The sequence below is a fragment of the Ammospiza caudacuta genome, chromosome 3, assembly GCF_027887145.1.
Source record: "Ammospiza caudacuta isolate bAmmCau1 chromosome 3, bAmmCau1.pri, whole genome shotgun sequence".
Classification (NCBI taxonomy): Eukaryota; Metazoa; Chordata; class Aves; order Passeriformes; family Passerellidae; genus Ammospiza; species Ammospiza caudacuta.
This window is the reverse complement of record NC_080595.1, coordinates 61115584-61130552: the sequence shown is the minus strand read 5'-3', so window position 1 is coordinate 61130552 and position 14969 is coordinate 61115584. Positions and strand designations below refer to the sequence as shown.

The window sequence follows — 14969 nt, the reverse complement described above, 5'->3', positions numbered from 1 at the left end:
GAGATAATCTTCTGGCGTTAAACTGAACTGTACTCACTCCATCAGTAAGAATTAACAGATGGAGCAACTCTCTGAGAATTACATAACAGTAATTAAACAAATCCTCACAATGGCCACATGATTTCATGCTCAAGCCAGGGCAGTCTACAGAAAAATAAGCTTTACGGTCATGTTGGAAAATTCCATAACGTGGAGGAATGAAGGCTGAAGAACTCTGCAAGAGCTGTCAGCCTCAAAACTTGGATCAGCCTGCCTCATCCTCCTGTGAAGAGGATATCCTCTTCACAGTCCACTTAGAGTGAGAGCAGAAAACTCTGAAACAAAGCAGCTGTAATAGACACCTTCATTAGCTGTAGGAAGAAGTCCCTGGACTGCTTCATCTGTAAGGTGAGACAGTTATCCATACATGTTGCTACACTGGAAGTTGGTCTGAATAAAAGACATGGGAAACCTCATAGTTCTTGGTATATAGGAAAATTCTGTGTGCCCACAGAGAGCTCCTGGCACAAGCAGGTAACCTGTCCCATGGCACCTGCTTCACTGCCACAAGCAGCAGCAGCTCCCTTTGGGGCTGGGGCCTCCTGGAGGTAGCTTGGGAAAGGCAACAATCACCCATTACTGCTGGCAGGAAATGTCCCCACTGGGTAACACCCTCACATATGTACATGTGCAAATGCATAGTAATCCAAAAGGGCAAGAAATAGCAGAATAAGCAAGGTACTTGCACATTACCTGTAGGAGGAAGTTAGAGATGGAAAATACAGAAAGGGACAATATTTTGTATCTTCACATGAGCTCTCCCTCCTGCCCAAAAGTCAGCAGCATCATTAGCACCAGCAGACTTCCTTTACCTCTCTGAGGTGCTGGACACAGGGATGAAGGAATGGGGCTTCCCAGAAGTTCACCTCTGAGAAATCTTCACAGCCATGCTGGACAGAGGGCCACCACCTCCATACCCCACACCTGGGGGTCCAGCAGAGCTCTGTCCCCACCCCACCCACTACTCCACCTCTGATGTCTTGGGCCAGAATCACATAGATGACACACAGACCTTTGTCCCCAGCATGCAAAATACATCTGGAAATCTCCCATCACATTTAATGTAAAGATAAAATCAACCCCTGAAAGCAAACTTATCTCATTAAACCTGAACCTAGACCAGATCCAGATGGGGGAAGGTATTCATCCATTTCTACTAATTGTGCAATATCCCATCTGCTGTTGCTGAAAATGTTTGCCCCCCACATGCCCCTGTCACCCCCCAAATAATGAACTGTTCCAGAGCTTTTGGTTCTTGTGCTCTTCCAAACAGGATGTGTAAATAGAAAAGAAATCAGCAGAATGAAATATGCACTGATATAGCATTTTATTCCCCTCCCAGCTGAGTGACTGGGGATTAAAAACACCAAAGCAGGTGTTCTGCTGCCACCACATGGTCATGAATAGACCTAGATATATTCAAAATAAAATGTTTATGCTTCTTCAGAATACATCAATTCAATAAGCCTATAATTTTTACGTATTTCCTTAACATGCCTTCAACTGGGGGTTCTTGTACCAAATCCATCAAATGCCCACAGTTCCAACCTGGCTGCTAGGGCTGCCCTGCAACCAGGTGGCATCCAGAGATCTGGAGGTGTATCCAAGTCTCTCTTTTTGTTGAAAGCAAACAAGTTTGTGAGATACCTGATTAAAAAAATCTCTGCAAACAAATGAGGAAGAGTTGGAAGTGGTTTTATATTTTGGTGATAAACATTTCCAGCAGTTCATTCTCTCAGGAGTAAATTCTGGGTTCTCTTAATGAAGAGGGATGCTGTTTGTGATGCAGCATATTTTTGTGCTGGGATGTAAAAACCACCATCACTGAGGTCTTGAAGTGAAAAAGGCTTTAATTTCAAAACAGAGAACAGGTATTAGAATGATTCAGCTCCCTACCATAAAGAAGGTTATAATTAAAACATTTATTGTTTCCATGAATATCAAGAGAATGCCATGACCCCACGGTTTAAAGCCACTTGGTTAAAGGTAGTTCCTCAGGCTTTTAGTGTAGGGTAGTATCAATCCGTGTCTGATATCAGTGAAAAGCAACATGGGTGGATGTGTGGACCCCACTGTTTAGAGTGAAAATGAGCTGATTCCCCTTTACAATTTCAGTCTTACCACATGCTTGCTACTTTGTCCCTCAAGGTAATTTAGAAACCAGAGTGACTGTCATATGCTCTTTCTCCAATTTGCCTTAAAGGGATAGATTTTTGAGGCAGGAATATCAAAAATATCAAAAAAATTTCGGATCTGTAAGACAGGCAAGTCATCTGGCTTGGGATGGGTTGATTGTGGAGTGCACACTGACCTTCTCATTCAACATGAAAAACTGACTTTAACATTAGCATTTGGGATGATCATTTTCAGCTGTCATTGATATTACTTGACCAAAGTTCAAGAAAGGAATGGCCACAATAGCAGCCTGTATTCTAAGGAGCCATTTTTGGTAACTCAAATTGCTGTCATTTATTTCACTCTAAAATACTTCTGTTGACATATGTCAGTGCTTTATCGTGATGGTTTTGACCTCAGTGAAGAACTCGTAGGAATCCTTTGCTCCCTCCCTGCCTATGCCTGAGGCTTTCATCCCACCAAATGGCAAGTTCAGGTCTCTCACAAGCCAGCAGTTGGTCCACACCAGTCCAGACTGCAGCCTGTGTGCCACCCTGTGAACGCGGCCCACGTTGCCAGACCACACCGTGGCTGCCAAGCCGTACTTCACACCGTTGGCTCTTCTGATCACCTCCTCTTCTGTATCAAATGGTACCACACATGTCACAGGACCAAAGATCTCTTCTTGCATGCAACAAGATTCGTCCTTGACTTCAGCAATAACTGTGGGCAACATGAAATAGCCTTTCTGGTTGCCAGGTGGGAGGGCCAAAGGATCCACTCCCTCTCCGCAGAGGACTCTGGCTCCTTCAGCCTGGGCTTTCTTCACATAGGTCCTTACCTGGGGAAGCAGCAGAAAAACATCACTGCTAAAGGACACCAAATTCCAAGGGTTCACACATCAGCAGGAGCCCCTAAACAACTCCAGCTGGAACATGCTGCCCTCTTACAATAGAGGGCAGCATTCCCTCAATTTTGTTGTTATGCTTCTTTGCATGCACAGCTGCGTATTTCTTGCTGAAAAAAGCAATTGTTTGCTCTTTCCTAACACTTACTAGCCTAGAAGACAACACTGCTGGCCCTTGCCACTAAGTATTGTCAAAAGGGCAGGGCCCTTGGAGAAAATACAAGTGGTTCCAGAGCCTCCCTCCCTTTCCTCAGGAGCAGTTTGCCATGTACCCCATGCCATGGTTCACTCATTTACTCCAAGGAATCAGTGGTATTTTCCTGCCTCAAGGCAGGGCTTTTGAATATTTACACGCCACTAGGATGATGAAGCCATGAATGCTACGGAAAATATCATCAATAAATGATTAAAGATGTTTCTGTAGCTGCTGCTACCATAAGCTTGCTACCCTGAACACATGTTCTTGTACTGTTGATCTGCTTCTGCTGTTCTGCAGTCATTGCCTGGCTTCCCTCCTTACAGAAAGACCACAGAGATACCACAGGACTTCCTTATCTTTTTCTTCTTTTAGGCACCTTGGTAGGTGAACCTTGGAAGTTCTCTGTGGTGCTACAAAGACCTCAGGAAGTGGTCTCTTCTTCAGAGCAAGAGAACCTGGAGAACCTTCTGAGGCATCAGGGAAGCATATCAAAGATCTGGCTTTCTCTCACTCTGTGGTTTTTTGGTCTGCTTCTTGCGTCAGAGATTTCTGGGATATAAGCATCTGCTCTCCCTGAACTCTGACACCTTTCATTTCATATAAGCCACTAAAGCAAACTATGTTTAACTGTGCACCATCTCAGCTGCTCTCCACACACAGACCATGACAAATTACTGCAAACAGTTCTGGGAAACTGTTCTGTACAAGCCAGAATTTGCCAGAGTGATATAAAAATAAAATTTTTACCTTGTTAACTAACTTATTAGCAAATGCACTATTAACATCCAAGAAAATGTTGTTGAACTCCAAGATTATTAATATAATAATTATATTATTATCCCACTCAAACAGGAGTAAATATTCTTTTGCCACTTTAAATTATTTTCCCCAGGGAGTTTGATTTTTTTTCAATGTAATCACATGATCCCAAGCCACAGGCAACAGAAACCTTATTAAAAAGATACCTTATAATGGCTTTGAGTTATCATCCCTCAGAGCTGATCTTGGAGAGGACAAGATCCTTTCCCACATAGTCCTGAAACTACCTTTTAGCCCTCTAAAAGATGAGATGAAATCAAATAAACTCCATGTACCATCACCTTTTCTAGATGCTCTTTACTTATTAGTGCTCCCACATCGACTGTAGGATCTGAGGGATTCCCAGTCTTCCACTTCTTGGCCTCTGCCACAAACCTCTTCAAAAACTCACTGTATATTCCCCTCTGAACAAAGATCCTGGAGGTGCAGAGACAGATCTCACCCTATCAAAAAGAAAGAAACAAACCAGAAATCAACAATATTGGTTCATGTTACATTGTACTATTGACATAATTCCTATGTATTAGGAATTATATAATGTCTACGTATTAGGAATTACTAGCCAGTTCACTGGTGTCCCTGCATCCTCAGGAGTGCAAACTACATTAACCAGCACTGCAAAATGGGAATTTTTTTCCAGATTAAAAAAAAAAAGGAGAAGGAAAAGGCAAAACTGTATCAGTATCATGCAATCACTACCATAAATAAATTTAATTTTATAAATTACATGTTTTCTTCTCCAACATTTTTTATAGGTAACATGATTTCCAACTCAGAATGATCACTCTCCATTTCCCGATAATCTCTGATACCAAGCTATTTTTCTAACATTTGCCCAGATACAATTTCCTGGCTTTGGTGGTCTCTCCTGAAGGTGATGATGAGGGAAGAATAATGTTGGTAAAATTCTGGGGAAGTCCCCTAATTTAATTCTAACAAATCAACAAGCTTCCCACTTTCTTACACAGTGGAACTTAAAGCAGCTGCTTCCCTGGGAGATAAGAAATGTATGTACTTTGAGAGGAGTAATAACACCTTGTTATCTTCTGATGGAGAGCACAAAGAAGAGCCTTTTATTACTCTGTGTCCTCCCTTGTGGAATAATGAAACCCTTTTCACATTTTTCTACTTAGGATTTTCTCTTGAAATAGACAGTGACAATTTGAGATTCAGATCCAAAGGTGGGTGCAGCACGCACACAAGCCCTCAGACGCGCACCCCTCCTGCTGCCAGCGGGGTTTGTGTGTTACAGGGGCGGGAGGCACCTGGTTGGCAAAGCTGGACCTGACGGTGGCGGGGATGCACTGGCTCAAGTCGGCATCGTCGAAGACGATGGCGGGGTTCTTGCCTCCCAGCTCCAGCGAGAGCCGCTTGCAGTGCGGGGCGCTTCTCTCCGTGATCCGCTGCGCCGTCCGCGTGCTGCCCGTGAAGGAGATCAGGGGCACGTCGGGGTGGCACACCAGGGCCTCTCCTGCCCTGGGCCCTGTCCCAAACACGACATTCACCACGCCAGGAGGCACCCCTGATGGGAACAAAGGTGCACAGTTGTTGCAATAGGACACGAAAGAACACAAGCACACACCGCTGTTCTTGAGGTGAAGAAAAAGGGAAGTTTATTTTCTGACGCTAACATTTGTAGCTTTCTAAAAGTGACAGTGGATTGGAGGGGTGACAGCGCCACCTCTCCAATGACACTGGACAAACCAACAGTCTATCAACTTTCTCCTCCTCCATAAAGGAACGCAAAACAATGAGTTATTTACAGAAAGTGTGTGAGAAAGCTCGCTACAAGAATGTAAACATCAGAAGTCTCAGAAAATCTTAAAAAAACCAAAGTGACACACGGCCTTTGTACCCTCCTGTCCCTCTGAGGGTGTCACCTCACTTTGTTTTGTCCCTGAAGTTAGAAAGTCATCAGCAGCTCAGGGGTAAAAACACTAACCCTTAACTTCAATAGTAGCTGAAATGCATGTGTTAGACAGCTCTATGGCTCATGGGTTAAATGACAAAAGCAGTTCCCACTAATCCAGCTTGTCTGACGTGAATCACCAGAGATGCAGTGTTCGGTCATTCAGGGAACAAGGAATTGTTCTCCCAGTTTTAATTAATAATGCACCCGATACAGCCATGACAGAGTGACACTAATAAGTAAAGAGCTCGCCAAGAGCTGATTCTCACTCCTTTATTCTCTCATGGCTCCTTTGCTTGCACCACAGACTTAGGACATCTGTAAATGGAGTGCAGGAGGGGCAAAACTTTCCATCAAAAGATAGTGGAAAAAAAATGAGCAACAGCTGGATTGGGGAGACAGGATAGTATGAGGACAGAAAAAGCCCTTTGTTCTCCAGTGCAACATTCAGCTACAGCAGTCTTTCCCAGAGCCTTTAAACGACTTCTGATTTCTGCAACTAAAAAAAACCTGGTGCAGAGACAAGCACTTCCATTCTAATCCTGTTCCTTAGCATGCTACAGGACTTACCTGCTTTCTCCAGGAGTTTGCACATCATCCAGGCTGTGACAGATGTCATCTCACTTGGCTTGGCAACCACAGTATTTCCACATGCAATGGCAGGAGCTATTTTCCAAGTCAACAAATACAGTGGCAAATTCCAAGGACTGATTAAACCAGCTACAAAACAAAACCACAAAGACAGGAGGTCAGTCTGCTGGGATACAAAACTCATTTCTCTGCACTCAAGAATTATATACACCAATTCAGACCTATGAAGGGAATTCGGCCATAGCTTTTATTTCCAGGCAATATGTACAATAAATTTGCAGCATTTCTGACAGGGAGATAATTTCTTAAAAGACCTGTGCAAATGATTCTAAAAGTGATCAGCTGAACTCTCTGAATTAGTTTTGCTGTTTCTTCAGGGCAGAATCTTATATTTTCAGGAAGTTTTTTAGTATTTTTCAGGAACATTAATGCAAGGTTAGCCATACCAATAGTTTGCAACAACTTGTCTGTAAGCACTATTTTGTGTTAGCAAAGAGCAAGTGAAAGTAATTATAGAATGGTTTGGGTTGAGAGGGTCCTTAAAGATGATCTGGTTCCAACCCCCCTGAGACATCTTTCACTAGACCATGTTGCCTGAAGCCCCATCCAACCTGGCCTTGAGCACTGCCAGGGTTGGGCCATTGTTCATTTCTTCAGGCAACCTGCACCAGTGCCTCATCACCCTCACAGTAAAGAATTTCCTCCTAACATCTAAACTGACACTCATTCAGTTTGAAGCCCCTTGTCCTATCACTACATGTCCTTGTAAAAAGTCCCTCTCTCTTAAGCTCTCTTGCAGGTCTCCCAAGAGCTTTCTCTTCTCCAGGCTGAATGTGCCAGCTCAGATCATATTCCTGCTTTCTCTTGCTCTTTAAAGCTGTATTTTATTTTTCAATTTTAATATTAACCAAACTCTGTATAACATACAGTACACATTTTCCAGAGAACTTTTAGTCTAATTTATGAGTGCCAACATTTATCACTACATAAACTGTTGTTCCCATGAATTGCTGAATGACCAGAATTATTTTCAGTAATTGCCTTTAGGAATATTTTCACTTTACATATCAATAAGAAATTATGAAAAAAATCAGTAGTTGTCACGTGCGACTCCTTACAAAAGTCACGGGATTTCTTTCTGTTCGATGGAGTAGATTGAGTGAAAGACTTTCCTTATGAGAATAATTTTACCAGAAAAAGTCACGTTCTCCACTGCTCAAGAAAAGTTTTAACAGGGTCTTCTAAATTAGCCAATTTTACATTTTAAGTACTTCAAGTGTAATGTGGAGAACTCACATATATTTAATGCTAAATGTTATTTGTACTATATGTATAACAGAACCTAATAATGAAATCATTACAACACTATTACTTTTCAGCTAAGTCAACCACTTAATTTCCTGAAGCAGCAGCAGCAACTAGTGGCTGAGTTCAGCAATTCCCCAGCTAGAGTAGTTTCTTCACCCAAGTGCACTCAGGTCACAGACTACTACAGCTTTCCCAAAGGAGAGGGTGATCCCACTCTCCCTGCTAGAGCAGGAGCTCAGTGCTCTGCACATCACACTGACCCACAGCTGTAATGCTCACCCACAGACACACATGAACAAAACACAAGTGAGACTGTGAAGGTGAGAGCAGTAGATGAAGCTTTTTAAGTATGCAGTCTTTTTTTCTTTTTTTTGCCATGAAGTCACGTAACTGATTTTACATGGAGTTGCTGATGCTTTAGCAGATAAGCCATGTTTAGCACATGACTCAGAGATAATAAATGCTTTCAAAAATCTCTTCACTGAGCCCCTAGGGAGCCTGACATTCTGCCAAGCTTTTCAGCACGTGAGGATCATCATACCAACTCCCACAGGTGCCCTGGAGGTGTAGTGCACACAGCCCATGGCTGGCATTTCGGTGCACTCTGTGACGTGATGAAGGATGGAAGAGGCGAAGAATCGGAAGTTGTGCACAGCCCGAGGGATGTCCACTGTTCTGGCAAATGTAATAGTTTTTCCTGAAACAAAAACAAACATGCTACTGTCATCATGGACAGAAACTTTTTAAAGTTAACTATAAATTGCTTTATAGTCTCTCAAAGTTGATTTGTGTGTCTTTTGGGGAATGTCTTTTGTCCTGTGCCCGAGTAACCACCAGCACAGTACAAACATAGTCAATGACTACAGCTCCCCTCTAGTAATTCCAAATATCTGACAAATTAAGTCAAAGTCGGTAATTCCGAAAAGCAAGAATCACCCAGGAATCCCAAAACCAAAACCTCCTCAAGGTTCATGCACATCTACTGCAATTTGCTCCAACAGTTCATACCATAAAAAAAATTTCATCCAAATCCTCCATTTCGATATTCAGCAAGGCACACTTGTTTGAGATCAACAGTTCCAGTTCTTACCCTGATCCTTTGACTCTGCTTGTGCAAACGCTTCCAGGTCATGTTCAATCAGATCTGCCAATTTGTTCAGGATCTGAGATCTTTCCAATGGACTTTTTGAGGACCAAACTGGGAAGGCATCTTTAGCAGCTTTGACAGCAGCTTCCACCTAAAAAAGCAAAAGAGGATTCGTGAATGCTAAAGAAAGGCTTAAGAAAATATGAAACACTCGGCAGATAAATTCATATTTCAGAGACTAATAATTCAGACCATATTGCTGGGGAGATGACAATTCCTTAGAGCTTCTCCATTGTTTACAAGACACTACCTCATAACTCAAGAAGTGACAGAATATCTAGAAAAGAGACTTCCACTGGAATTCTTGTTTTTATCCAAATTACAGCAACTTGTGGGCCACCCTCCAGGCCTGGAAGAAATGCTGGAATGGTCAACTGGCACCAGCAGGTGCCACTGGCCAAAACAAAAAAGAATCTTTTTTCTCATGGAAGAAAGAACAAGAATCTCCCCAGAGCAAATGCACCTTCAGTCTAAACATGTACAACCCTTGCAACACAAGACCTCAGCCACAGCAGGCAATGATGAAACACTGGATGCTCTGTTAGCTCTTGATTTCCACCATTTGGTTCAAGTAAGGACTAAGAATATATTTAAGGAATGGACACTCAGAGGAAAATTTTATCTTACCCGTTCACAGCCAGAAAGTCATTAATGCCCTCACAGAAAAAAATTAAATTCCTTTTTCAACACTGGGAGTTTAGTCAGTTCTCTTCCCAGACACCTAACAAAGCCTAGAGGTAAGAATCATTATATGCATTTATACAGATACACACCACTCCTATCAGTATTTTGCTTGAGATGTACATGACAGCTGCACAGTCCTTCAGCCTGACATTTCTGAGCAGTGGTAGATTACCAGCACTTTTCTGAAGCAGACCCATCCTCAAAGGATTAAAATTCAGCAGAAGGCTTTCTGTCCCATCAGTCATTTCCTCTGGACTCTTAAATAGAAGTTACCTGCATCATTCATCTGCTGATTTATAAGCAGTTCCTTCTTCATGTTTATCAGTTTCACACTAACTAAAGATGGTCATCAATATCTTTCCATATTTTCATTAACTGCCCAATTTCCCAGCTTTTGCTTCCTGTGTAACACTTAGGCCATACCCCCAAAATCTAATCTATGCATCAAAGTGGTGGTTTAGTCAAAGCTGTGTTCCTAAAATTTTGCTCATACAATTTCTTCAGTTTTGGAAATCTGCCAAAATCAATAACTAGGAGGATGCTGATGCAATACTGATCAGACCATTATCACTTCTCTGAATGTTGCCATATTGCTAGTTCCCATGAAGTCAGTGAAAGCTCCTTTCCACCAATTCCACAAAAATGAGTTCTGAATTTGTTCCTTCAGATTGTGACAGGTCTTATAAAAACCATCACAAAATAATTTACAGATACTCCAAAGACTTTTTACTAATGAGGGGACAAAATTTCACACAAACAAAAAAATAAACTCTACCCCTTCTCCTTCCCCCTCCAACACACATCAGAATTTATGGGCCCTGTAAAAATAACACCCAGAGTTTGAAAGCCAGAACACCACCAGTGCAGGGGGGAAGGTGGGAAATTAAACCAATGTGCAGAGAGTCGCATGGATCACTGGCCAAGCTCAGAAACCCAGACTCTTCTCTTTCAAGTGCAGTTCAACAACCTCCTGCTCAAGTGCTCATGGCAGCAGGCTGTCAGCCACTGAACAGCTGAAGCAGGACCAAATCAGGCCTGGGAAAGGGGAACTGCAGCTTCCTGAGTGAGTCCAGTGCAGATGCCATGCTAGCCTGAAAACGTTCACCCTCTGTGAAACCATAGCACCTTCACTAATTAACTTGTTCTTCCACCCTCCCATCCTGTGCTGCTCATCTGTCCTCTCCTCTGTGGCCTTTTCCACCAGGTGCTGCCAGGAGAGGAGATAGTCAATACTGTCTGCATTTTTAACCCTTCAGTGGGTTTAGAAGAAGGACAAAAGTACTGCTTTTTCACAAACAGCAGAGGAGAAAACTAGCGAAGGAAGGAATTAAGTGGCAGTAGATTCATCTAAGAAAATGTAAGAGGAAAAAAGATTTGTAGAGAAGAACTAAGCATACAAAGGTTAAACAATTACTTAGTTTGACTAGCAAAAACCAGCAAAGAAAGTAAAGCCACAAAGAAAGCACACATAAGAATTCAACTATGAACTCGGGTGTCTGAAACACTTCCTTCTGCTTTCCTCTTCTGCATGAGACAGACACAGAGAAACAACACACATTCCAAAGGTTGCTATCAAAATACCCCATGCTGAACTGCCCTCAGGACAAGATGTTTGCTTTTGCAAGAGATGATGTGGAGGAGCCAGGTTCTTTTAAGAGAAGTGTTTTTAAAGTAGATATTTGCCAGCACTAATTAGTCTCCATCAGCCTGTGTTTTGGATTTACAGGGCACCTGCTAGTCTTGCTGTGGTACTGCTGTGTAGAATTTAAGGTATCTAGCTGGGGAACAAACTAACCTCTAGAAAAAAAATACATTCAATGCTTTTGGCAGAAAGTGGCTAAAATGGCCATAGTAGCTGACCTGGTGTTAAACTCCAGGGTCAGCAACAAACTCACTGTCTCTCCTTGTTTCACCTAACTTCCCAGAAAAATCTACCAAGATAATATGCAACTGGACATTGAGCCTTGCTAGAAACCAGCACCCTGAGTCCTTTGCTGAACTCTGGTCCAGATGCTTATTTGGTATCTCTAGATAAGCTCAAGTAGTGTGTGATTACATTTTCTTCAGTCCCCAGCGGATGCCAGCTCTGCAGAGCACAACCTTCTTGTACAGCTGTCTAAAGGCAGGACTAAAGCACTCACCAAATTTACAGGTCTTTAAACTGGGTTCCCATTGCTACACACAAACACTGACTCAGAAAGCTGAAAGAGAAAAGCATTGCTCTTAGGATGCTTGAACTGTATCTCTAGAGTGACCAGCAGCCGCTGGCATTCTCAGATCTCTCTGGTTTTAATGATTTTGCAAATGAATGGACAGGAAGATTTGCATCTGCACATTGAAGAGTAAACTTCTCATGCATAATTAGGAATGGAATGAACTTACACATATATTCCAACAAACTCAACCTGTTACTCTTTAACCCTTGGTCATCAGCATCTAACCAATATTTACCCAGTTGAAACTACAGTGCAAAGGTTTCTGCTGAAAGAAGCTGTCAATAAGGCTGAAATGCAAGCAAAGGGAACACCTACACACTGTAGTAGTCTGTTTTAAAAAACATTTTCAAAATGCTGTCCATATTTGACAATATAATGGACAAGCCCTCTGTGCCATCCAAGCTTGTGCAGTCACTTTCCTCTTCAGTAAGTCTGAAACACTATTTTGGACTTGTAGGCCCCTTATAAAGCAGAATCAATGAAACTGCAGCTCCCCTGATGAACATCATTGTCCATCCACACCTGATCCATACACCCCATCCACCATAAGTACAGTGTTGCAGGAAACATTCTCCCCAGTAGAGAGCACAAGACCTGGAAACCCTATGGATGCAGAGGACCGGGTATGTTATAAGGAAACACTCATCACAGGCACTGAATATCCAACTGCTAATATCAAAACCAGAGAGGTCTGAAAGCTTTTTACCATTTTCAGAGAAGAGACAGCAAGCCAAAAACCCTTTAAAATGAAAACTGCAAATCATCAAGACACTAAGGGAGAACACAGTTGCATATGGTGCCTCTAAATTTATTTACAGAAGAGATCAATAAACAGTGTTCTCACAGATTGTTTATATTTACAGTCTGTCTGGGTGTTATTGTGAACTTATGCACAAGGCATCTCCCACCATGTGAGCTGAAGCAGCTCCATTCAAGTTACTGAAGCATTGTTGATTCACACCAGCTTACAATCCAGACCATAACTTTCTAATAGCAAAATGTAAAAAGAAAAGACAGCAGTTGCTGCCACAGCAGTGGATTATGCAATGCTACAATATAACCAAGAATTTACTTGTTTAAGCATTGAAGTCATCATTTTTCTGTTCTCTCACCTCCAGCCTCTCTCACTCAAAAGGTTATTGTTACATGCATTTAACATTTTTCCCTTTTTTTGTCCATGTGGATAGTACTCACCTCTTCTTTGCCACTGTCTGGAAGCCTGCAATAGACATCTCCAGTGGACGGATTATAGGAGTCTATGTAGGAGGAACAAGGAACAAATTTGCCACCTATGAAGTTTTCCAGCACCAAGAGAGCCTTTGAGTGAGCCATTGTTGGCTGTTTGCTTCACCTGTGATTTTTTTTCAACGAGGCATCAATTTAGATTAGTATGTCTGTATGTATTTGCACAGTGAGTCCGAACTCCTCCCCCACCCCTCCGTGCTCCCTGCACCACTTGTTTACAAGTGGGAACAAACCCTGGCAACAACAGCAGGAAAGAACAAAGGGGAAAAAATTAGTATTACTGTGACACTTGGTTCTTTTCTAGGAGTTGAAGCAAGGAGGGAAGAACAGCACACTTGCTGGCAACCAGCTTTTCTCTTGTCTGTAGGAAGTGAAGGACTGAAAAAAGAGAGAAAAAGAATGGTTTGATAGGGAATTTCTACCTGTTACAGTTTTTGAAGTTACAGTTTGAAGACATTTTGCAACAACTAAACAAAATAATTCAACACTCAAACATCTAGCCATGAACCTGCTTCTAAGTGTCAGCAGACAAAAGACACTTCAGACCAGCATGTCTGCAGCTCATGTTCACTGTTCCATCAATACTTTTCCTTGTATCCCCAAAACCAATGCACCTATCAAACCAAAAGATTTTAAGCACTAAGAAACTCTTTCCCACCAATATCACCAAACAATACAAACAGCTGAATGACCCCTCAGTTCAAACAGTTGAGAAGCACAATCCTACCTGGTACACTCTTATTATGTTGTCAGAAATTCATTAGGTTTTTTCTCCCAAGAAAAACAGGACGCTGACTGTCATGCTTTCCCTTCCATAGGTATTCCAGTGGAAGCCACCTTACTACAGACAAGCCTTTTATACATAATTAGTTTTTTCCATTTTTTTATAATTAAATTCCCAAGAACCTAAACTGCCCAGTAAGTGCTGTGTAAAAGACATTTTCTCCAAGACAATGCTGAGGATTATCAAATTGTTTTAAGATTGCATGCCACCTCCTTGTTCTCCACAGATATTCAAAACACTACACCCAGAGAGCAGTATGGTCTCACCAGGAGATTGTGAATATCTCAGTCAGGAGTTTAGGAAGGTTTTGCATCCTAGACAACTGGCAAGCCATCAAGTTTCACATGCATCAACATGCAATCATATTTTGATTGAACAAAGGTGATGTGATTCTATTGCACAACAACAGATCATTTATGCTTCAACCAAGTGGCACCTCTGGGCAGAGTTCAAGTCTGTGTCGAAAGGTAGTGCAGTCACGTTGAAACTGGGTTATGTAATACCTCTGCTTCTCCCAAGAAGCAAACTGGGAAAGCATGCAGTAGCTTTTCAGTCAGCACAGAAAAGTGAGCCTCAAAATTTAATGCAAACATATGTGAGAAGAATTATCAGAGGTTCACCCTGTATTGCACTTCCTTGTCCATAAACAATAAGGAACTTATGCAAGTCTTAGAACTGAAGACTGTAACTGCCCCCTGACTTAAGGGCAACCTAAACATTTCAAAGTTTGAAGGCAAGCTCAAGTGGAACCGGTTCAATGTAGGAACTTGGCAGTATAAATCTCTGGAATCCAACAAGGGCACCTAAACCTTCACAGTTGCATGTTGAAAATGGTAAATATTTAAGTGTAATTTTTGGTCTAAAAAAAGACATAACAAAGAGTGGCAATTCATAAACTTGACAGTAACAATTTTCAGGTATTTCAGATTCATAAGCTTTTACAAAAGTAATTCCCATACAAAGAATTGCTGATACTCTGCAAATATCTATGCAGTCAGCAGTACAA

The 14969-nt window shown here is 41.9% G+C and overlaps 1 protein-coding gene across 1 annotated transcript; it reads right to left on the bottom strand.

Annotated features, from left to right (window-relative positions):
- Positions 1–1476: 1476 nt before the first annotated feature.
- Positions 1477–13521, bottom strand: ALDH8A1 (aldehyde dehydrogenase 8 family member A1). The gene is made up of 8 exons (XM_058802233.1): positions 13461–13521; positions 13129–13285; positions 8978–9125; positions 8429–8584; positions 6559–6708; positions 5345–5601; positions 4361–4522; positions 1477–2995 (listed from the first exon to the last, which is right to left on the bottom strand). The coding sequence occupies exons 2-8, from the start codon at positions 13264–13266 to the stop codon at positions 2543–2545; spliced, it is 1464 nt and encodes a 487-aa protein (XP_058658216.1). The 5' UTR covers positions 13267–13285; positions 13461–13521; the 3' UTR covers positions 1477–2542.
- Between the last annotated feature and the right edge of the window lie 1448 nt (positions 13522–14969).